The sequence below is a fragment of the Carcharhinus amblyrhynchos genome, chromosome 9, assembly GCF_965287045.1.
Source record: "Carcharhinus amblyrhynchos chromosome 9, sCarAmb.v2.hapA, whole genome shotgun sequence".
Lineage (NCBI taxonomy): Eukaryota > Metazoa > Chordata > Chondrichthyes > Carcharhiniformes > Carcharhinidae > Carcharhinus > Carcharhinus amblyrhynchos.
In genome coordinates this window covers 5603084-5626265 of record NC_137332.1, presented here as the reverse complement: position 1 = coordinate 5626265, position 23182 = coordinate 5603084, and the positions used below count along the sequence as shown (strand labels likewise).

Sequence of the window (23182 nt, the reverse complement as noted above, 5' to 3'; positions counted from 1 at the left end):
TGCCATTTCCTAACCCAAAGGTGATCTCCAGAGAGCCCGGCATGTCAATCTCAGACGTCGTCACAATCTCATTCTCTCCCTCTGGCCCGTTTTGCCTCAGTTCTGTTGGCGATCGTTGGAAGCAGTGTCCCTGCCAAATGTACACGGCACAAGAGAGAATTAAACATCAAACCTAGGCTTTGTGGGAGGCAGCGGAGAAGAATAGAAAGATGATTTATTCCATTCGCACCCACTGGCAGCTCAGAACACATCGTTGGTGAAGTTAGTTCTGTATAGTTTTGAGTAGGGGCGGTCTGTACAACCAGCTAGCACAGTCACTAACTCCGTTCCTGAGTCAGATAGCTGTGGATTCGATCCCACGCTCAGGGATTGGTCTAAACTGATGATCGTGTGTACAGGATACACGATGGGCATTGCCAGTAAATGATCTGATTTTTCTTTTATCAGCCCAGTTTCCTTCCAATCTGTGCGCGCTGAATGTAAAGGCAGCTCTGTGGGTTCATTTGTGAGTTGCTGCAGTTCCATCCTTACAGGAGAAGGGTCAGATTGAGAAGGAAGATATCAAGTCTCCCCTCAGCTAAAATAGGAATCGAACTGAACCACACGCGCGCTAACCAGATCCCTCAGCGCCCCAGTATCGGGGTGGCAAGGTGACAATGCATTGCCAATGTTTGATACCTTCAGATTGAGAAAACCAGTAACCCTGATCATTATTGCAGGATGGAAAGGCTGAGATGAGCTAGCGTTCTAACCTAACGTTTCCTTGTGTTGGTATCTAGTTGTACAGAGGCTAATGTGACAGTAATCTCCCGGAATGCCTACACTGGCCTCAAGTTTCCACTTGCTCTCATCCAGCGTACAAAGTAGTAAATTCTGAATGGATCTGTCAAAAGACTTTACCGGGATTTCTTTATTTCCCTCCAAGCTGAGGAGATTGTGTGTAGGCATGGGGGCAGACACCAGGCCGTGCGACACTTGCCTTTAAGCAGACGTTTACACAAACACGAGTAAAACCTGCTTTACTTGGTGCACCCTCCAGGGAAGCAGCTGTGCTCGACTGAGTGTCACTCTCTCTCTCTCTCTGTGGCAGCGAGCCGAGATTGGAAACTCACCACACACTGAGGTATATCAAGATGTTACAGTTCAGGGATTTCCCCCACCCCCACTCCCACTCCCACCCCCACTCCCACTCACAAACCAAAGGGCAATTTACATTAGCAGCTGCAGTGACCAATCAACTGAAACCTGTGTTGTTCTGAGGTGTGGCGGTGTGTGTGTTTGTGTGGGGGGGAGGGGGTCACACGCCCAGCATGGCGGTGACTGGGGTGGGGGGGTCACATACCCAACGTTAACCATGACCCCCATCATGATCATCATCATCACTGTCTCTTGCAGAATGTACCCTGTCTGCCACATTCCCCAGCCTATCAGAGAGACCCCCAAATAACCTGCCACCAAACCTAAAGCAGGCTAAGGCCAAATGGTCAGATTTATTTCCGCTTTAGTAACGCACAGAAAGCAAAGGCATGGTGCTGAAACCCCCACGGTAGCTTTTCCCTCTGCAAAGAAACCTTCACAATTGCAGGAGGATTATTAGTCCTCTGTCAAGGAGCGAGGGTTAGGGTAAGATGAGCAACTGAAATGTCTTTGAAAAACTAGCCTCCCCGCACGGACTTTGAAATAAATTTTTGGTGCCCTTTGTCACAGCAGGTGGTGAGTGTGGCGAGACACCCCACGTGATTTCCAGTAAAAGGATTTCTTGATCAGTAAGTGTAGCTATTTGGCACAGAGACTTTGAACATCGACACCCAGAAGCTACAGCTGTGATTTTTAAGTCTCGCCTCTCTTGCCCACTTCCTCCCCTGAATGAGAAGTTGATATTGGAACCTCCCACGTTACTTAGTGTCACGTAGAATCTTGCCTCTTTAACTTGGGTTGATAATATTTACAAAAACACAAATTCACCTTTTGCCAAAGCAACAGTTGACTTCACTAACTTGCAAACAAGGATGTTGGCTGCTTTTGCAGGTACAGAGTATCTGCGGTTCTTCTGAATTTTGGTGTGGCTATATGGCTTCACTATTAATTCTCACTGTTTACTTTTATAAAGTGAATCCTTGTTTAGCACATTCTCAATCGATATTGTAAAGCTGCCTTTATTTCTGGCCTGGTGGAGAAGAGAGGGCCAGGGACACTGTCTTATGTTCATTATTTACGCACTACACTTGGTTTACACTCTTCCATTTTGGTGGTCAATTTTTAACAAGTTATTATTTGGGTCTGTTTTTGTTTTGTCAGTTGTTGATTACATTTTCATTCCTGTTAACTCACGACCAGTTGTAGACAAGGAGGTCAAATGAGCTAGATAAAGACAAATGTGGGCAACTAGCCCTCCAACATGTTGTCACAATGCAAAACTGTAGCACAAAGTTAGTAAAGATGCAACTTTACACACTACACCCTCCCCTGACCTTCCCTGTGCCAACTCCGTACAGGGGTGCTAAGATAGGAGGCCCTTTTAAAGAGGAAAAATAGTGATCTAGAGACAGTCCAGGGTACTCTCATTCCTGAATAGACAATCCCAAGTGGAACTCAAGATTTTTTATTAAAACTTGCAATGAGATGTCCAAAGATGTGTAGGTTAGGTGGAGTGGCCACGCTGAATTGTCCCTTAGTGTCCAGAGATGTGTAGGTTAGGAGGGTTATCAGAGTAAGTATGTGGGGCTACGGATAAGGGGCCTGGGTGGGATGCTCTGTCAGAGATTCGGTACAGACTCGAAGGGCAAAATGGCTTCCTTTTTAGGGATCCAGTGATCCTAAGAGAAAGGATTGAACAAAAACGATCACTACAAAGAGATGCACAGAATGGTTTGAAACGAAGTTAATCTGTCTGTCGTGCTGGGCCTGGATTGTAGTGTGTGCTTGCACCGATCTAAGTGTTTTTCAAACTTGTACTGCCTTTTCTTAAAACTTGAAACAAATGATGGCGTCACCATCATTTCCATTGCTCCTTGAATCGGGAGCTTTTGAACACAGAGCCCGTGAGAGGCGCAGAGCTGTTTGAGCAGCAAGTTGCTGACTGCTTATTCCTACATGTATGTTTGTGCGTGTGAAATGTTAAATTATGAGGTTTTTTTGTGTATAATAATTGCAGATTCTATCGACATATTGTATTGTAACCAGGCATCTTAAATTACAGATGTACATTGAAAATATTTATACGTGTTACTGAAGAGAGAAATGTTACATTGTTCTTTTTATATAATAATATGGTGTTGGTTAAAGCCTTGTCGCTTGTGCTGTCTGTTCTTTGAGGAAGATTTCAACAATGAAAACAAACAGTGCTGTGGCTTGTTCGAACTGTGGAGCATAGATGGATCCAATCTTTATTCCAACATTTTAAAATGCATCAGCGTTACAATTCGTAAAAGGAGCAACCTTCGCAAAGGTTCGACATTTAAAATTCACTCACCAAACTTTTACACGTGATTCATATTTTCCACTTGTATTGTGAGTCAAAAAAGTTTTGACTTTGAATCAGAAGTGATGCGTAAATGTTTGATCTTTCCGTTCTCTTACTATCGACCGCCTTCTGGAGACAGGTATTACAGTTTGGATGCAGGTCTCTTTTGTAGAGTGCCCGTTATATTGCCCGAGGGGTTATCCGTGGGCAGGAGAACCTAAAAAGGATGAAAATGTAGACGTCAGAATTTGAGTTAAATGAATGTAAAATGTCAGAGGTTATTATACATTGCGAATATTTTTTTATCATGAGCTAATTATGGGTCAAATTCCAATGTCTGTACCAGCTACACATTGCAAAACAGTATATATAATATATTGCAGTGTCTTCTTAAAGTGGCTATCTGATCTAGTTTCGCGTTATGATATGTTAGATAATGCAGTGTCTTATTAGACGTCTCACAACGCTAGGTTAAAGTACAACAAGTTTATTTGGAATCAACACCTGGAGCGCTGTTCCTTCATCAGGTGAATTTGATTTGATTTTTTATTGTCACGTATTAACATATAGTGAGAAGCATTGTTTCTTGCATGCTATACAGACAAAACATACCGTTCGTAGAGAAGGAAACGAGAGGGTGCTGAATGTAGTGTGACAGTCATAGTTAGGGTGCGGAGAAAGATCAACTTAATGCAGGGTAGGTCCATTCAAAAGTCTGACAGCAGCAGGGAAGAAGCTGTTCTTGAGTCGGTTGGTACGTGACCTCAGACTGTTGTATCTTTTTCCCAAAGGAAGAAGCTGGAAGAGAAAATGTCTGGGGTGTGTGCGGTCCTTAATTATTCTGGCTGTTTTGCTGAGGCATTGGGAAGTGTAGACAGAGTCGATGGCTGGGAGGTTGGTTTGCATGGTGGATTGGGCTACATTCATCGCATTTTGTATTTCTTTGCAGTCTTGGGCAGAGCAGGAGCCCATTCCAAGCTGTGATACAACCAGAAAGAATACTTTCTATGGTGCATATGTAAAAGTTAGTGAGAGTTGTAGCTGACGTGCCAAATTTCTTTAGTCTTCTGAGAAAGTAGAGGCATTGGTGGGCTCTCTTAATTATAATGTCATTATGGGGGGACCAGGACAGGTTGTAGGTGATCTGGACACCTAAAGCTTGAAGCTCTTGACCCTTTCTACTTCATTGGTATGTGACCTGAGGAAGGAGCAGTGCTCCGAAAGCTCGTGATTCCAAATAAATTCAAATAAAGGTGTTTTGAGACTTCTTACTGTGCCCACCCCAGACTAACGCTGGCATCTCCACCTTATGTATTATTATGACCTGTAAGAATGTTCTACTAGGAAACAATTTGCACTATTCTGTGGTTAAATTAAACCTTTTTTTTCTTTTAGCCAATAACTTCAATGTTGAAAAATTTACCTTCTAAAGTGAGTCAGTTATGTGTTAATTACTGTTGAGGAGTGGATTGTAAATTGGAAACAGCATCAGAGCAAAAGAAAGCACTAGCCTGAAATAATCCCTTGTCCCGTTTTCTCCAGGATGTTTTTGTCACCTTGAAATCTGACTCAGCAACACCGACATGTTCTTGTAAACGTATCATGCTCAGCTTACCTCATTGTTTTGATGAATCCCAAATTTTGTCAAATCGATTGTGAAGTAATGCTTATTTGGCATAACTATTTCAATCTCCTCCATCTAAAATACAAAGATAGTCATTACACACCGGCAATCTCGCATCAAGATTCAATACACCTGAAGGAATACCCTTCAAGGATGTAGCTAACAAGATTTTGGGAAAGGATTGCAATACAGGGGTCTACATGCTACATTTATTCTCTAGAACTCTGCCTTGTTTGAAAAACCATTTGGCTTTCAATATAAATGCAACAAGTATAATGATTTTTTTTTCTCTGAATGTTGCTTTTAGTTACATTTCAGCTTCATTTGAAGCAATTTTTGAAAGCGGCATCTTGGCCTTTTGGCTAAGATGCAAATTAGATTGAACCTTGGAGGAGGAGCTATACCTGCTCCAATCAGCTTGGATCATGTAGATCAAGCCCAAGACAGGAAGTGAGAGCCCTGTCTCGTCAGCCTGGATTGGGAATGTCCCAACTTGTTGGGACTCTGAATTGGATTTGATTTGACTTGATTGGATTGGAATAAAGTTTTTATAACTTATTGACAAACCCATCTAACTGAATTTTGAGAGTTGGTGTAAATTATCAACAGAAGCTATTTGTGTATGGTGTGGCACTCTCACACCTTGAACTAGGACGGCACGGTGGCACAGTGCTGTCTCACAGTGGCAGGGACCCAGGTTCAATTCCCAGCTTGGCTCTCTGTGTGGAGTATGCATGTTCTCCCTGTGCCTGTGGGTTTCCTCCGGGTGCTCTGGTTTCCTCCCACAGTCTGAAAGATGTGCTGGTTAGGAGCATTGACTATGGTAAATCTCCCTCAGTGTACCTGAACAGGTGCCTGAGTGTGGCATATAGGGGATTTTAACAGTAACTTCATTGCAGTGTAAGCCTACTTGTCATACTGATGATTAAAGTTAGGTCCATTCAAAAGTTGGATGACAGCAGGGTAGAAGTTGTTTTTGAGTCAGTTGCTGTGTAACATAGCGAGGGCGGTTGAATATAAAAGTAGGGAGGTCTTGCTGCGGCTGTATAGGGCATTGGTGAGGCCGCAGCTGGAGTACTGTGTGCAGTTTTGGGCGCCGTACTTACGCAAGGATATTTTGGCCTTGGAGGGAGTGCAGAGGAGGTTTACTAGGCTGATGCCGGAGTTGAGGGGGTTGAGCTATGAGGAGAGGCTGAATAAACTAGGCTTGTACTCGTTAGAGTTTAGAAGAATGAGGGGAGATCTCATTGAGACGTATAAGATGATGAATGGGATGGATAGGATAGAGGTGGAGAGACTCTTCCCGCTCAGAAAGGACAGTAGGACTAGGGGGTACAGCCTCAAGATAAAGGGGGTGCTGTTTAGAACGGAGTTGAGGAGGAACTTCTTCACTCAAAGGGTGGTGAATCTCTGGAATTCTCTGCCCGTTGAAGTGGTGGAGGCTGCCTCGCTAAATATTTTTAAGATGCGGGTTGATGGGTTTTTGATAAGAGAGGGGATTAAGGGTTATGGGGAGAGGGCGGGAATGTGGAACTGAGCCACGACAGATCAGCCATGATCTTATTGAATGGCGGGGCAGGCTCGAAGGGCTAGATGGCCTACTCCTGCTCCTATTTCTTATGTTCTTATGTAACCTCAGACTTTTGTATCTTTTTCCTGAAGGAAGAAAACAGAATATCCGGAGTGCGTGGGATCCTTGATTACGCTGCCTGCTTTCCCGAGGCTGCTGGAAGTGTAGACAGTGTCAATAGATGGGAGAGTGGCTTGCATGATGGACTGGGTATCATTCACGACTTTCTTGCAGTTTTGGACAGAACAGGAGCCTTACCATGCTGTGATACAACCAGAAATAATGCTTTCTATGGTGCATCTGTGAAAGTCAGTGTGAGTCACAGCAGACATGCCAAATTTCCTTAATCTCTTGAGAAAGTAGAGGCATTGGTGGGCTTTCTTAACTGTAGCACTGGGCATGGAGGGTCCAGGACAGATTGTTGATGATCTGGACACCTAAAAACCTGAAGTTCTCAATGATTTCTACTTTGTCCCTATTGATTAAGTCTCACACTCAGACAGGGACACAGCAATCAAGCTGACAGCTTAGTGCAGGAATGAGGGAGCCTTGCATTCGTAGATGTCAAACCAAAGTCCTGTCCGTCCCCTTAGCTGCAGGCGCGAGACTCCGACGGCTAGGATTTTGCAGAGGAGTTGGGGACCCACGGCAGGAGAAATGGAAGGTGCAAATAGGAACATGGGGTGGAATCACATTAAAAATAAAAGCACTGACCCCTGGAACTCTGCTCAAACTGAGGCACTGAGCCTCATAGAGGGTGTTCTGGACGGAGGGGGAGTATATTCCTGTGTCATAGGGACCAGCAAATGTTTCAATGATAGAATCCTTCACAGAATTCCTGGAGAAAAAGACAAACTTGGTTAGACTTACTTATCCACCAGTTTCCTCTCTCAGCCCTTTAGCCCTATGAGTTGCCCTCAGTACCAGCTGCTATTCCCTTTGCTGGCAGCCACTAATAGACCTAGAATGTCCGCAACCCCATTTGCACCAATTACGGTGACGGTGACTGCCCACCTGTTGATGCAGTTGTGGTGAAGCAATCAGCAAACCAGTACCAGGGGTGAATTTTTTAAAATTCATTTGTGGGACATGGGCATCGCTGGCTGGGCCAGCATTTATTGCCCATCCCTAGTTGCCCTTGAGAAGGTGGTGGTGAGCTGCCTCCCTGAATCGCTGCAGCCCACGTGCTGTAGGTTGACCCACCACGCCAATGTTCTATCTCCTGTTTTGATACTGCACTCTCTGAGTCTTACAGTGGGTGTGAGGGGAGGGGGTGGTGGGTGATGCTGGTGGTCAAGGTTAGAAAATTCTTGGCTGCTTTGGGAGGCTGACAGCACAACTGTGCACACCTCCAAAAGAAATACACATCAGGTAAAATTAGGTCAAGTGTGTGGGCAAAAACTTGGCAGATGGAACATAATATCAGAAAATATGAAGTTACACATTTTAGGAGGAAGAATAAAGGAGCTGAATATTATTGAAATTGACAAAGCTGCAGCACAGAGGGATTCGGGTGTTCTCGTGCATAAATCACAAAAAGCTAGAACGCAGGTGCTATACCTGGCTAGAAAGATCCCATTGAAACCCTGGCTCAGAAGACCATAACTTCTGTTTTGTTTTATTAAAACACGAAGGAACAGGCTTGTTGACAGCAAAGTGAAAGGGCATTTTTTTAAAAATTAAAACTGGATTATAATACAATGTCTCTCAACAAATACATACAGATTATAAAATAACATGCATTACAAAGTACATAGTAAACTGCAATGGTCTCATTTACACAAAAAGTCTCTTTTAAGCACATAAGGTGACTATGGGCAAATACACATACCTCTCTGAACCTAAATGAATACCTGTGGCTTTCTTCTGAGAATCCCCCCTGATAATTGTGACATGAGAGTTTCCAAACTTCACTCCCAAAACCCACTTAACTGTTTCCCACATAATAATGCTTTCTCTTGGTGGTTTGTTCTCTGAAATCTGGGCCAGGATTCAAAAATGACACTTTTAAACAGCACTCCTGCTTCACTTTTACCAGTGAATCCAGTTCACGGTTTTACACTTTGAGGATTTCTTTGGCTTGACTGCTGTGTCAGAATTCCCAGACCTTTGTTAATATGGTGTCAGATGTTTGATTTACCTCTGAAATCTGTTGTCCCATGTTTAAGTTTAATACTATAACTGTCACTTTGTCTCGGAACACTTTCTTGAATTCTTCTGAACAGCACCCTGGTCTCTGATCAATTAACTTAAGTCATCTTAGACATTCTTTCTATCCCAATTCCCTGGTTATCTGGACTGTATCATGTTTCTAAAGAAACTTGTATATTTGCAATTCCTCTGTCCTCTGTCCCCTGTCCAGCTTTTCCTGGCAGAGTTGAGAGCTGTTCACTCCTCAGTGACCTGTCTCCAACTGTTTTAATTTCCACTGAAAACAAAGAACAAAGGAAGGTGATCTTTTGTTGCTAAGCAATGTGCCTGCTATTATTATTGATTCTTCATGCCCTCTGTTAAGCACATTAGAGACACAGTTGAATATTAGCCTACCCCCACACATAGATTCATGCTAGACAGTGGTGCTTCTAATGATTTTACCCTTCCAGGCACAGAAACATTCAAATAGGCATACTTAAAACTATACCTTATTTCTAATGTTTACCCATTCAACATAAATTCCTTAAAACTACCTTTGTTTTCTTAACAAACAGGTAGTAGTGAAGTCAAATGGAATGTTGGCTTTTATTTCACGGGCACAGTAAGAAGTCTCAGGTGAGTGAGGAAGGGACAGCGCTCTGAAAGCTTGTGAAACCAAATAAACCTGTTGGACTTTAACCTGGTGTTGTGAGACTTCTTACTGTGCTCACCCCAGTCCAACACCGGCATCGCGACATCATCTTTATTTCATGGGGAATGGAACATAAAAATAGAGAAGTCTTGCACTCATTAGACCATTCCTGGAATAATGTGAACATTGTTGGTTCCCTTATCTAAGGAAAGATATACTGGCATTGGAGACAGCCCAGAGACAGTTGAGCTTATTGAGATGTATCAGATTCTCAGGGGGTTTGACAGGGTAGATGCTGAGAGGTTGTTTCCCTTTGTGGGAGAGCCTGGGACCAGAGGACATAATCTCAGAGTAATGGGTATACATATTTAGAGAAGAGGAGGAATTTCTTCTGATACGGTAGTGAAATTGTGGAATTATTTACACAGAGAGCAATGGAGATTAGGTCATTAATTATGTCACAGGCTGACAGACGGATTTTTAATCAGTGAGGGAATCGAGGGCTATGGAGATAGAGGACGTGGAGTTGGAGGATTATTATGTTGAATCCTTACAGTGCAGAAGGAGGCCATTCTGCCCATGCACTGATTCTCTGAAAGAGTGTCTTCCCAGGCCATATCCCTGTAACCCCAATTTTGTGCCCCACTAATCCCCCAACCCATTCATCTTGGGACGCTAAAGGTTATTTAGCATGCCAATCCAACTAGCTTGCCCATCTTTGGACTGTGGGAGGAAACCAGAGTACCAGGAAGAAAACCACACAGTAAACTACATACAGACAATCACCCAAGGCAGGAATTGAATCTAGGTCCCTGGCGTTATGAGACAGCAGTGCTAATCACTGTGCCACCATGTTGTCTGTGTCAGATCATTCATGATCTCCTTGAACGGTGGAGCAGACGCGATAGGCCGAATGGCCTTTTACTGCCCCCGTGCCTTATGATATTAAACTCCCGAGGCCTCCATTAGAGAAATATCACGTGACTTTGGGGTTGCGCTGCCCACACATCAAGGCAGGGAGGTTATGAGGTTATGCTTTGCAGAAGGAAGTGGAGAGGATCGATGCCATTCTGTGACAGAGACTCAGCAGACACGTGTCACAAACAGCGGAGGTGATTGGAGTGCACCCGAACACAAATCCGGCAACACATCCTGTCACCAAAAACATATCAGGAACAGTAGAGCAAAGCTCAATACTGCTCTCAGTGTGAGACACACAAATACTTCCAGGATGTGGGCCTGGTTGGTGTCTCTTTGTAGATTATAGAATGATACAAAATAGAATGAGGCCATTTGGTCCATCATACCTGAAATGTCCCAAAACCTTGCCCTTTTCCAGTCTCGTGATGTTTTTTTCCCTTGAAATACTTATGCAATTCCATTTAGTAAATTATTACTGGATCTCAGACAATGCATTCCAGATCACAGCTCAATACATTAAAGAAATATTTCTCATCTCCAGCTTAAACCTGTTTTCTCTCATTGAAGGAGTTACTATCGGAGCCTCTGATAACACTGTGCATCTCTATTAAAGTTTCCCTTAATCTTCTCTCCTCTGATGAAGAATAATCCTGGCTTCTTTATCCTCCCCACAAACCTGGAGCACAATATCCCTGGTTCCATTTGGAGAAATCCCCTCTTTCTATTCTAAGAGAGACCATCCCAGCTGCTACCACCAATTTCCACTCTCGTTGGTTAGTGACAGGCTATGTGAGAGATCAGAGAATCGTAGAATCCTTGTAGTGCAGAAGGAGGCCATTCGGCCCAATGAGTCTGTACCGACAACAATCCCAAGGCCTTATCCCCCCCAACCCTACACATTTACCCCAATAAACCGTCTAATTTGCACATCCCAGGCAATTTAGCACGGCCAATCAACCTGACCCGCACATCTTTGGGGTGTAAGAGGAAACCGGAGCACCCAAAGGAAACCCAAGCAGACATGGGGAGAACGTGCAAACTCCACACGGACAATGACCCAATCCGGGAATTGAACCTGGATCCTTGGAGCTGCGAGGAAGCAGTGCTAATGACTGTGCCACCCAGAGGAGTTGTGAAAGATAAGTAGAGAGGGTTATCCTCATACTAGGGATTTGACAATTGCATCTATGACAATAGCACGGTATAGTTGTACAAACCTACCAGGCCGCATCAAAGTTGATGTTTCTGGGCGAACTGTAACGCCACCTGGCATACACAATGGTGGAGAACACTCTGTCCCTCACTTCAGGCAATGAAGTGAATCGATCCTTTCGGAATCCCTCAAAGCCAGACTGTGTTGTTTTCAAGACCTTCATGTCTTTTAATCCAGCGTGAACTACAGGAGGTTCTGCAAAGCAGCCAGGAGCGTGCAAGTGAGAATATGATCCAAGTGGCAGTCTCAGCTTAAAAATACAAGCCCCACTCCAGAGACTTGGGCAGATACCTAGATGGAGTCTCTGATTTGATTTGATTTGATTTATTACTGTCACATGTATTTCTTGCGCACTATACAGACAAAGCACACCGCTCCTAGAGAAGGGGAGAGCGCAGAATGTAGTGTTACAGTCATAGCTAAAGTGTAGAGAAAGATGAACTTAATGCAAGGTAAGTCCATTCAAAAGTCTAATGGCAGCAGGGAAGAAGCTGTTTTTGAGTCGGTTGATATGTGACCTCAGACTTCATATCTTTTTTCTGATGAAAGAAGGTGGAAGAGAGAATGTTCAGGCTGCATGGGGTCCTTAATTATGCTGGCTGTTTTGCTGAGGCAGTGGGAAGTGTAGACAGTGTCAATGAATGGGAGGCTGGTTAGAGTAATGGATTGGGCTACATTCACGATCTTTTGTAGTTTCTTGTGGACCCACGGAGGGAATATTGCATTCCTGTGGGTGTTGTTGGAACCAGGGACCTGTCAGGAGGAGGTAAAAGAATTCCATGCTGCAACTTGAAAAAGAAAAATGTGTTTTTTCTGAGTTCCCCAGCCAAAAGCAGGTCATTCAACAACAACTTACGTTAAAATAGCACCTTTAACGTGAAGCATGTCCATGACAGAACAAACATACGGAACATGAACATTGAGGTGTGGATGGAACGGTGACCAAAACTTAATTGAAGTGATAGATTTTGATGAGGTGCACAAGGACTGGACCACACTGGGAAGAGGCAAAGAGATTCAGGGAGGAATCACCAAAGTACAGAACTGAGCCAGATAAAGCTTCTTTCACCAATGGTGTAGAGAGGCTGGGATCGGAAGAACAAGAGTATTTGTGGCAGCAGATACATCAAACTGGAGACAGAATGGGATGGCCCAGGTCAATGTAATGGGGACTCATGTTCATATCCCATCATGGCAATTGTTGGAATTTATATCTAATAATATCTGCAATTAAAAGCTAGCCTCAGTAATGGTGACTGTGAAACTATTATTGATTATTGTGTAAAAAAACATCTGGTTCACTAATTCCTTCAGGGAAGGAAATCTGCCATCCTTACCTGGTCTGGCCTACCTGTGACTCCAGATCCATAGCAATGAGGTTAACTTGTGTAAGAGGGAATTTAGAACAACTTGGGACTAGAAGACTAACACGATCAGAGTGAATACAGTATTGAGAAGTCACAAAGTACACGGAATGTAGTTTACAAGGGTATGTTTGCATAGAAACACATAGAACCATTGGTAGAGAATTTAGGCATGTATTTTTGAGTATTCTGTATTAAAAGCATATACTTGGTCAATGGCACAATGCTCTAAGGCATGATGGGATGTAATCAAGTAAAATGACTCACATTCTTCAGAACAATACAATTACTGAGTGGTGGGAGAAAGCAATTTATCAGTTTGGACTGCAGACAGTCCGAAAGATCTCAGACTGTTTGGATGAAGAGGTCGTACATTACACCAGATAAGAAAGTCTAGAGAATTTTAGGAGACTGTGAGACAGACTCTCAAAGTCTACAAACCCATGTATTCCCATGCTGTCAGAGGCTAAATGTTATTGGTCCAGGTAAATAATCCATGCTAATAATGATTGGCTCATACCCGGCCGAGATGAGCAGAGGGGCGGGCAAATGACTTTTGAAAATTGTATGTATGTAATACTGAGAGAAATCTACTTTCAGAGTGATTTAGAACTGCACCAAATCGCTCTCCTGCATATGTTTACGAGGCCTGAAAAATAAAGGTATGTCTTAAATCAGAATGTTGTCTCTGTGAATGTTTATGTTAGCTGAGCCGTAGATTAAATAAAAGCCAACTTAATACTTGGCCTCTGAAAATGTTCCCACAGCTTGTAAATGACCCTCTGAGATAGCCCAGCAAGCCACTCAGTTAAAGGGCAATTAGGGATAGGCCGCAACCCATGAAAGGCTAAAGAACAAAGAACAACACAGCACGGGAAACAGGCCCTTCGGCCCAACGAGCCCGTGCCGCCATTTCAACATTGTGAGTCCCCTCTTCCACCCATGACCCTTGTCTGCGCTTATGGCACTCCACATTGGAAACCAGATTGAGGGGAGATTAATTTAGGGGCAATTTGTTACACCAATCAGCCTAATGGCACACCTTTGGGGTATGGGAGGAAAAGGAAGGTGAAGGATAGGTTGGAGTTTATGGAATGTAGAGATTGGCACACCTTCTGTCTTCAATCATAGAAGCAGCAGAATCAGGCTATTTGGCCCATCGAGCCTGCACCAACTCTCTGATGGAATATCCCACCCTGTAGCCCACATATTTACCCCATTAATCCTCCTAACCTACGCCTCTAGGGATGCTAAAGGGCAATCTAGCATGGCTAATCCACCCAACCTGCACACCTTTGGACTGTGGGAGGAAACCGGAGTACCCGAAGGAAACCCACTCAGACATGGGGAGAAGGTGCAAACTCCACACAGAGAGTCACCCAAGCCAGAATTGAACCCAGGACCCTGGCGCTGTGAGGCAGCAGTGCTACCGTGACAAAAGTGAGAATTTTAGCAACAGAAGATTTTACAGGGTTTTGATTTAACAACTCATCTGCAAAACTCGACCTCCACCTGTGCTGCGCGCCTCAGAACTTGATGGTGTGTCAGCACAGATTCGATGCTTCACTCTCTGGGGTGAAAGAAGAATTCAGAACCATCTGAGTCAAAGGCAAGAGCACCATCTAATTAGCTAGCACTGAACAAGGAAAAAACATTTACATTTCTATTTAAACACCTCACTGCTTGTTTATAAATCCCAGCTTGTAGATTCACTTATTCTCCCAGTTTGCATCTAATCAACTGTTGTTTAATCAATGCAAAAATCCCTAAAGAGTTGTCAGGAAGAATTCTGAAGGGCATTTTTCCTCTCTGGGTCTGGCAGGAGGCTGGAACACTGGTGAACCGATTTCAATGGAACGGGGCAGTTTTGGACACTGCTGGAAATGCTCTGTTCGACACAATGAATATCCTGAGAGGAAGGTGGGCAACATTGTTAAAAGCCTTGGGCAACTGGAAAACCCATGATATAGATCCAGAAGATCTATGTTTTTTTTGGCAGTTAATAGACACAATCTTTATCTAGGTCTGATCAATGTTTGACATTATTGTGTGCAGAAACTGCGATGTGCAAATCATTAGTTTTCACATTTTATTAAAGGTTCTGTCCCCTGTGATGAGTTGATGCCATGGGTGGAATAACTTTAAAAATCATAGAATCCCTACAGTACAGAAGGAGGCCACTCGACCCATCAAGTCTGTTCCCACAACACCATCACCCTATCCCCCTAATTCCACATATTTACCCTGCTAATTGCCCCCAAAACAAGGATCAGTTTAGCATGGCTATTCCATCTAATCCACTGTAGGAGGAAACCCGCACAGATATGGGGAGAATGTGCAGACACCACACAGACACTGACTCAAGCCAGGAATCGAACCCAGGTCCCTGGCACTGTGAGGCAGCAGTGCTAACCACTGTGCCACCGTCCCACCCCCCGATAGCCCTGACAGCACTGGGGCAAGCAATATTTCTCATACGTTCACAGGAACTCTGAGAGCAATGAGAATCAATCATGTCGTGGGGAACTGGAACTGCAGGTTTGTCAGAGCAGATGAACCTGACAGGCTTCCTTGTCTGAAGAGCATTGGCAAACCAGTTTGTTAAATAGCCCCGGGCCTTCATCGGATTTGTTTAGAGTCGGGGCCAGGGGCTTACCATTTTGGATTTGTTCAACTTCACAGAAGCGTGTTGCTTCCTGAGTATGAATGAAGGCATGTACGTGTCCAACCCCGCCCTGTAACAAAAATAAAATGCATTTATTTTTGCCAAACACACGTTTCCTGCAAAGAGCAGCTAAGTAGAGCACAGTAAGTGAAAAGTAATTTAATACGGGGGGGGTGGGATTTCCCTCCCCCTTCCACAGTATGTTTCACAGCAGTGGGAGTGACGGAAGACGGCACACCTCATGGCCCCACTGTTGTCAATTGAGTTTCCCTCACCACTGGCAAACTCGCGGCGGGATTTCACCATCAGTGGAACGGTGAGTTCCACCAGTGTAAACAGCAGCAAGATTTTGGCGAATGATCCGGAATTCACTGCCTGAAATGGTGAGGTTTCAAAAGGAAGATTCCTGTGCCTAACAAGAATCTATCCACCTCCATTTTAAAATATGTTGACCCTACCTCCACTGCCTCCTGAGGCAGAGAGTTCTCAGCAACATTCTGAGAGAAAAAATAATCTCCTCATCTCTGTCCTACAACAGCAAATTTTAAAACAGTGCCCCCCAGTTCTGGACTCACCCACAAGAGGAAACATCCCTTCCACATCCACTTTGTCAGGACCACTTTGAACTTTACACTGTTCAATCAAGTCACCCCTCACTCTTGTAAACTCCAATAGAAACAAGCCCAGTCTGCACTCTCCTCTCCTCACAGCCTCTGCTTGTTCCAGGTATCAGTCTGTTAATCCACCTCTGAACCACCTCCAACTGTCACAATCCATTTGGCAATGGACACTTCCACCAATGCTCTGAATCCTGATTAAGTGTCTCTCTTCCTCCGATGAGTGCCGCTGGTCTGTGGTTTGATGGAGCGCTGGGATGCACTTTACATGAGCAAAGAATAACAAAAGGGATCAAGTACATTCCCACCGAGTTACAAATTTATAGAATCCCTCCAGAGGCCAATCGATCCATTGAGTCTAAATCAACTCTCAGACAGAGTATCTTACCCAGGCCCACCCCACCTCCTGCCCTATCCCTGTAACTCCACACATTTATCCCACTAACCCCCTTAATCCACACGTCTTGGGATACTAAAGGACAATTTTAGCATGGCTCCTAACCAGCACATCTTTAGATGGTGGGAGGAAACTAGAGCACCCAAGGAAACCCACACAGACACGGAGAGAATGTGCAGACTCTGCACAGACAGTGACCCAAGCTGGGAATCGAACCTCGATCCCTGGAGCTGTGAAACAGCAGTGTGAATCACTGTGCCACCATGCCACCCCATTGGTGGTGGAATTGTTAGCCTTAGAGTAGCTTGACTTCACCTGCACCAACTGCCTACTTTCAGATTCATGTGAAATGGGTGAAGGCTATAGTTAAAAAAAACATAGCAGACAGGTGCAGGAGGAGGCCATTTGGCCCTTCAAGCCTGCTCCATCATTCATCACAATCATGGCTGATCAACAGCCTAATCTTGCTTTCTCCCCATAACCTTTGATCCCTTTCGCCCCAACTGTTATATCCAGCTGCCTCTTGAATACAATCGATTATTTTGACATCAACTATTTCCTGTGGTAATGAATTCCACAGGCTCACCACTCCTTGGGTCAAGAGATGTCTCCTCATCTCCGTCCTAAATGGTCTACCCTGTATCTTCAGACTGTGACCCCATGCTTCTGGATACTTCCACCATCAGGAACATCCTCCTTGCATCTACCCTGTCTCGTCCTGTTAGAATTTTATAAGTCTCTATAAGATCCTCCCTTCATTTGTCTGAACTCCAGTGAAAACAATCCCAACCTAGCCAATCTCTCCTCATACATCAGTCCCACCATCCCCAGAATCAGTCTGGTAAACTTTCGCTGCACTCCCTCGAGAGCAAGAACATCCTTCCTTAGAAAATGAGATCAAAACTGCACACAATACTCTAGGTGTGACCTCACCAAGGCCCTGTATAATCACAACAACACACCCCTGCTCCTGAAACCTCTCGCAATGAAGGCCAACATACCATTTGCCTTCTTTACCGCCTGCTGTACCTGCATGCTTACCTTCAGCGACTGGTGCACAAGGACACCCAGGTCCCTCTGCACACTCCCATCTCCCAATTTACAGCCATTCAGGTAGTAATTTACCTTCTTGTTTTTGCTTCCAAAGTGAATAACCTCACATTTATTCAAATTACACTGCCATTGATTTGCCCACTCACCTAAAAATCTAGGTAATGAAAATATCAAATAAAATTCTGCCCGAATGCAACATCTCACAGCACCTGCCGTTAGTTAGAGTTGACTTTGCAACCCTCGACTCAGAACCTATTTTCCCAAAGCTACTGAAAATGTGAGCCGATAAGCAGAGACCCCAGTCACCCCCTGGCCACTCACTGCACATCTCCACAACCGATGGAATTTAACGATTCAGAAATGAATACCGAAATAAAAGCAAAATGCTTTGTTGGAAATCTGAAATTAAACCGTAGAAGGGTCATATAGACTCGAAACATTAACCTTGTTTCTCTCTCCACTGATGCTGCCAGACCTGCTGAGTTTAGCCAGCATTTTATTTGCGGAAACACTGTAATAGGGAGTGAAATAAATTGGGTGAATTAAACATCGAAGCAGAAACAGAGCAAGGAATAAACAGAGCAAAGAAAGACAGGAAGGAGGGAAAAGAAGAATCAAGAATGAAAAGTAAGAAAAACAATTTAAATATAAAATTGTCCCTATCCTAACTCTTACCCACACTAATGGCTAATTCTCATAACCAGAGGAATTGATTTAGAACAATTAACAATTAGTGCTTTGTTTAAAGGATACTGGTTCCATTAATTCCCAGCACTAAACATATGCTGCAGGTCTAGTTTGTGTCTCCCTTGCAAATGCAGCACACTTCATAGCTCTCAAAGATTTTTAATGGTGAGTGTTAATGTGTTAGAGTTTGCTCCAAGTTGCTGTGGCCACATGCAATTTTACATATATGCTGTAGTCTGGAGCTGTGGGCAGTGATGGTAGAGGCACCAATACTCTTTCCATCACAGGGCTGACCAGGAATCTCCCCCACTCTTACTGCCTGTTACTGATGTGCATTTGGAAGGATTAGCAGGTTGCTGACCAGAAACCTGATCTGAGATAGACTTGTTTTGAAGGAGAGGTCGAAATTCTGGAGCTCAGAACGTTGACAGCCGAAGAAGCAACAGGAATGGCACAGAGATCTACATAAGGAATGCACGAGACTCTAGGGTTGGAAGAGTGCAGGGATCACAGAGGGATTTGGGTCTGGAGTAGGTTACAGAGATAGGAGGAGTAAAAGGGATTTGAGGTTTAAAGTTTATTTATTAGCATCACAAGCAGGCTTACATTAACACTGCAATGAAGTTACGGTGAAAATCCCCTAGTTGCCACATTCTGGCACCTGTTCGGGTACACTGAGGGAGAATTTAGCACAGCCAACGCTCCTAACCAGCACGTCTTTCAGACTGTGGGAGGAAACCGGAGCACCCAGTAGAAACTCATGCAGACGGAGGGGAATGTGCAGACTCCGCACAAACAGTGATCCAAGCCGGGAATCAAACCCAGATCCCTAATGCTGTGAGGCTGCAGTTCTAACCACTGTACCACCGTGACACTTCAAGGAAGCAAGAATGAGAACAGTTTTGTGCACGAGAAGCAGGAATTCGGACGGGGTAGGAATGACAGGGATTACTAATGAAATTAAAATGCAGGAAGGCATCAATACTTCTCAATAATGTCCATCTAAAATTCTTACTTTCTCCAAACGTTTCCAGGGTGCTTCTTGCATGTAGACCTTGACCCGTCTGACATGTTGAAAGGAAGTTAAGAAGTGGTCACATATATCCAGAGCAAATTCTTCGATAGTTGGAATCTGACAAGATAAAACATTTCAATGTATGAGACCAGAAAATATCGGAGCTGAATTAGGCCATTCAGCCCATCGAGTCTGCTCTGCCATTCGATCATGGCTGATCTGATTCCCGTTCTCCTGCCTTCTCCCTGTAACCCTTGGTTCCCTTCTTAAGATCAGAAGATCTTATACTGAGGTCATTTCACATTTCCTTTCCATTTCATTCAGCCGTACAGATACTTGAACATTACCGAAGAGAGAGACAAGCCTTTGCAACAATAGCCGGAATTCTCTGCCCTCGCTCGCGGCTGGCATTCTCCAGCCCTGCTGCAGTGAATGGGATTCTCCAGCCTCATTCCCGCCATCACTGCCCCGCCAACAAGAATGGAGAGTTTGGCGCTCAGCCAATAATCAATTAACTGCAGCGGGACTGGAGAATCTCAGCCACTGGTGAGCCTGGAGAATTCATGTTTAATTTTGGATAAGCACCAAATTCTCCATTTTCGCCGGCAGCGGTGTCACATGAGACCAGAGAATTCCAGCCGACGTTTTAGATTAAGAGTTAGTTTGAGTGAAATTGTACATTTCTTCACAGTTCCAATATATGTCTCTGAAACCGACAAGCTGAAGCTGGTAAGAATGTTTAAGGGCTGCAGTGGTGATGGGAGGGGATCTGATGGTGTCATAGGAATGTCGTTGCTCAAGTAATCTATAGACCCCCGATAATGGCTTTGGGATCATGGGTTCAAACCCAGGAGTGGTAGAATTTAATTTCAATTAATTAAAATCTGGCTTTGACAGTGAGCACTTGACATACTTTTTCATTAAAAATAATTACTGAGAATAAAATTCCATTTCACGAGCTGTCAAAAGAACAAAGAACAAAAACAGCCCGGGAAACAGGCCCTTCGGCCCAACGAGCCCGCGCCGCCATCTTAACACCACCAGTCCCCCCCTCCACTCATGACCCTTATCTATTGTTTTATGGCCACCCACATTGAGAGAAACTAATTTAGGGACAATTTGTTACCTCCAATCAGCCTAAGAGCACATCTTTGGGGTGTGGGAGGAAACCGGAGCACCCGGAGAAAACCCACGCAAGCACGGGGAGAATGCGCAAACTCCCACAGACACCGGCCCAAATCCATGCGTCTGCACAGCAAACAGTGATAGTCACTGAGCTGTCGTCTTGCCCAGCATCTGGTCTAGTTTAAGCACACACTAACAACATGAAGCACTAGGCCAATCTCGAACAATCAAGAGCAGCCCAAGTACGACCCATCACGTGTATGCCCCTCATTGGACAACAAGGCGGACCGACTTAAAACCTGTGAATGAAAAGAGAAAAAACATTATTATCATACCATATCCATTTAACTTACCAGGGACGCCCCAATGCTAATGAACCTTATTTAAAACAATCTCCTATATCCACCCATCTGCAACCCACTCATGTGTCTGTCTAAGTTATTCTTAAACAACTAGAACATAGAACATAGAACATTACAGCGCAGAACAGGCCCTTCGGCCCATGATGTTGCACCGACCAGTTAAAAAACAATGACCTACTAACCTAAACCAATCCCTTTTCATCCATAAACCTATCCACGGATCTCTTAAACGCCCCCAAACTAGGCGCATTTACAACCGCAGCAGGCAGGGCATTCCAATCCCTCACCACCCTCTGGGTAAAGAACCTACCCCTGACATCCGTCCTATAACTACCCCCCCTTACTTTAAAGCCATGCCCCCTCATGCTAGGTTTCTCCATCCGAGGAAAAAGGCTATCACTGTCCACCCTATCTAAACCTCTAATCATCTTATATGTTTCAATAAGGTCCCCTCTTAGCCGCCTTCTTTCCAGCGAAAACAACCCCAAATCTCTCAGTCTCTCCTCATAGGACCTCCCCTCCATACCAGGCAACATCCTGGTAAACCTCCTCTGCACCCTCTCCAAAGCCTCCACATCCTTCCTGTAATGTGGGGACCAGAACTGCACACAATACTCCAAGTGCGGCCGCACCAGAGTTGTGTACAGTTGCAACATGACGCTGCGACTCCTAAATTCAATCCCCCTACCAATAAACGCCAAGCGTGCTTGCCTCCACCACCTTACTTGGCAGAGCTGTCCTGGTGGAACTTGAAACGTCATGATGTGGACATGCCGGCGTTGGACTGGGGTAAACACAGTAATAAGTCTCACAACACCACATTGCGTCCACTCACATTGTCTGCACCTTTAAGACTTGATTAGCTGTAAAGACTCACATTCTAATCAGTATTCTGTAAACTGTGTGTGCCCTGTTTGTGATCACAACTACCCACTCACCTGACGAAGGAGCAGCGCTCCGAAAGCTAGTGGCATTTACTACCAAGTAAACCTGTTGGACTTTAACCTGGTGTTGTGAGACTTCTTACTGTGGAACTTGAAACCACAAAGCCTCAAGGTTACCATTCCAGTGACATTCCCATTACACCACAGTCTCCCTTCTGGCAGTAGGCTCGTAAATCCTTTATTTGTTCGTTTACGGGGTGTGGGCACCACAGGCTGAGCTAGTAGCCACTTATATTATTGTAGTTCTGGAGTCACATGTAGGCCAGGCCAGATAAGGGCAGCAGACTTCCTTTCCTAAAGGACATTAGTGAACCAGATGGGTTTTTAATGACAATCGATTTATGGTCATCATTAGGCTTTCAATTCCAGATTTTGTTAAATTGAATTCAAATTTCAGCATTTGCCACAATAGGATTCAGACCCAGATCCACAGAGAGATCAACACTCAGTGAGACCTTGGTGTTCTCATGCATCTGTCGCTGAAAGTAAGCCTGCAATTACAGCAGGCAGTAAGGAAGGCAAATGTTAAGTTGTCCTTCATGGCAAGAGGATTTGAATATAGGCATATTTGAATATAGGAACTGTGGGTGGCACAGTAGCACAGTGGTTAGCACTGCTGCTTCACAGCTCCAGGGTCCTGGGCTTGATCCCCGGCTTGGATCACAGTCTGTGTGGAGTTTGCATGTTCTCCCCGTGTCTGCGTGGGTTTCCTCCGGGTACTCCGGTCTCCTCCCACAGTCCAAAGATGTGCGGGTTAGGTTGATTGGCCATGCTAAGAAATTGCCCCTTAGTGTCCAGGGATGCGTAGGTTAGAGGGATTAGTGGGTATCATATATGGGGGTAGGGCCTGGGTGGGATTGTGTTCAGTGCAGACTCGATGGGCCTCTTTCTGCGCTGTAGGGTTCTATGGTATGGTTCAGGGAGAGGGATGTTTTACTGCAATTGTATAGGGTGTTGGTGAGGCCTCAAGTGGAGTATTGTGTGCAGTTTTGGTGTTCTTATCGGAGGAAGGATGTTCTTGCTATAGAGGGAGTACAGCGAAGATTTACCAGGCTGATCCCTGGAATGGCGGGTCTGTCAAATGAGGACAGGCTAAGTCGGTTAGGATTATATTTATTGGAGTTTAGAAGAGTGAGAAAGGATCGCACAGGATTAGACAGAGTAGATTCAGAAAAAATGTTCCCAATGGTAAGGGAGTTCAGAACTAGGGATCATAGTTTGAGGATAAGGGTTTTTAGAACTGAAGTGAGGGGAAATTTCTTCGCCCAGAGGGTGGTGCAGTGTGGAATTCACTACCACAGAAAATATCTGCGATCAAAATGTTGTGTGATTTGAAGAAGAAATTAGATATAGTTCTTGGGGCCAAAGGATCAAAGG

At 44.5% G+C, this 23182-nt stretch overlaps 1 protein-coding gene across 1 annotated transcript in view; it reads right to left on the bottom strand.

The window, feature by feature from the left end:
* Positions 1-3374: 3374 nt before the first annotated feature.
* Positions 3375-23182, bottom strand: part of uox (urate oxidase) — a 28369-nt gene continuing 8561 nt past the window's right edge. Inside the window, exons 3-8 of the mRNA XM_080196489.1 lie at positions 19375-19491; positions 15597-15675; positions 11585-11771; positions 7372-7495; positions 5079-5162; positions 3375-3680 (exon numbers count right to left, since the gene is read on the bottom strand). Coding sequence (XP_080052615.1) covers positions 3606-3680; positions 5079-5162; positions 7372-7495; positions 11585-11771; positions 15597-15675; positions 19375-19491 — 666 coding nt within the window. The 3' untranslated portion in view covers positions 3375-3605. The remainder of the gene's footprint in view (positions 3681-5078; positions 5163-7371; positions 7496-11584; positions 11772-15596; positions 15676-19374; positions 19492-23182) is intronic.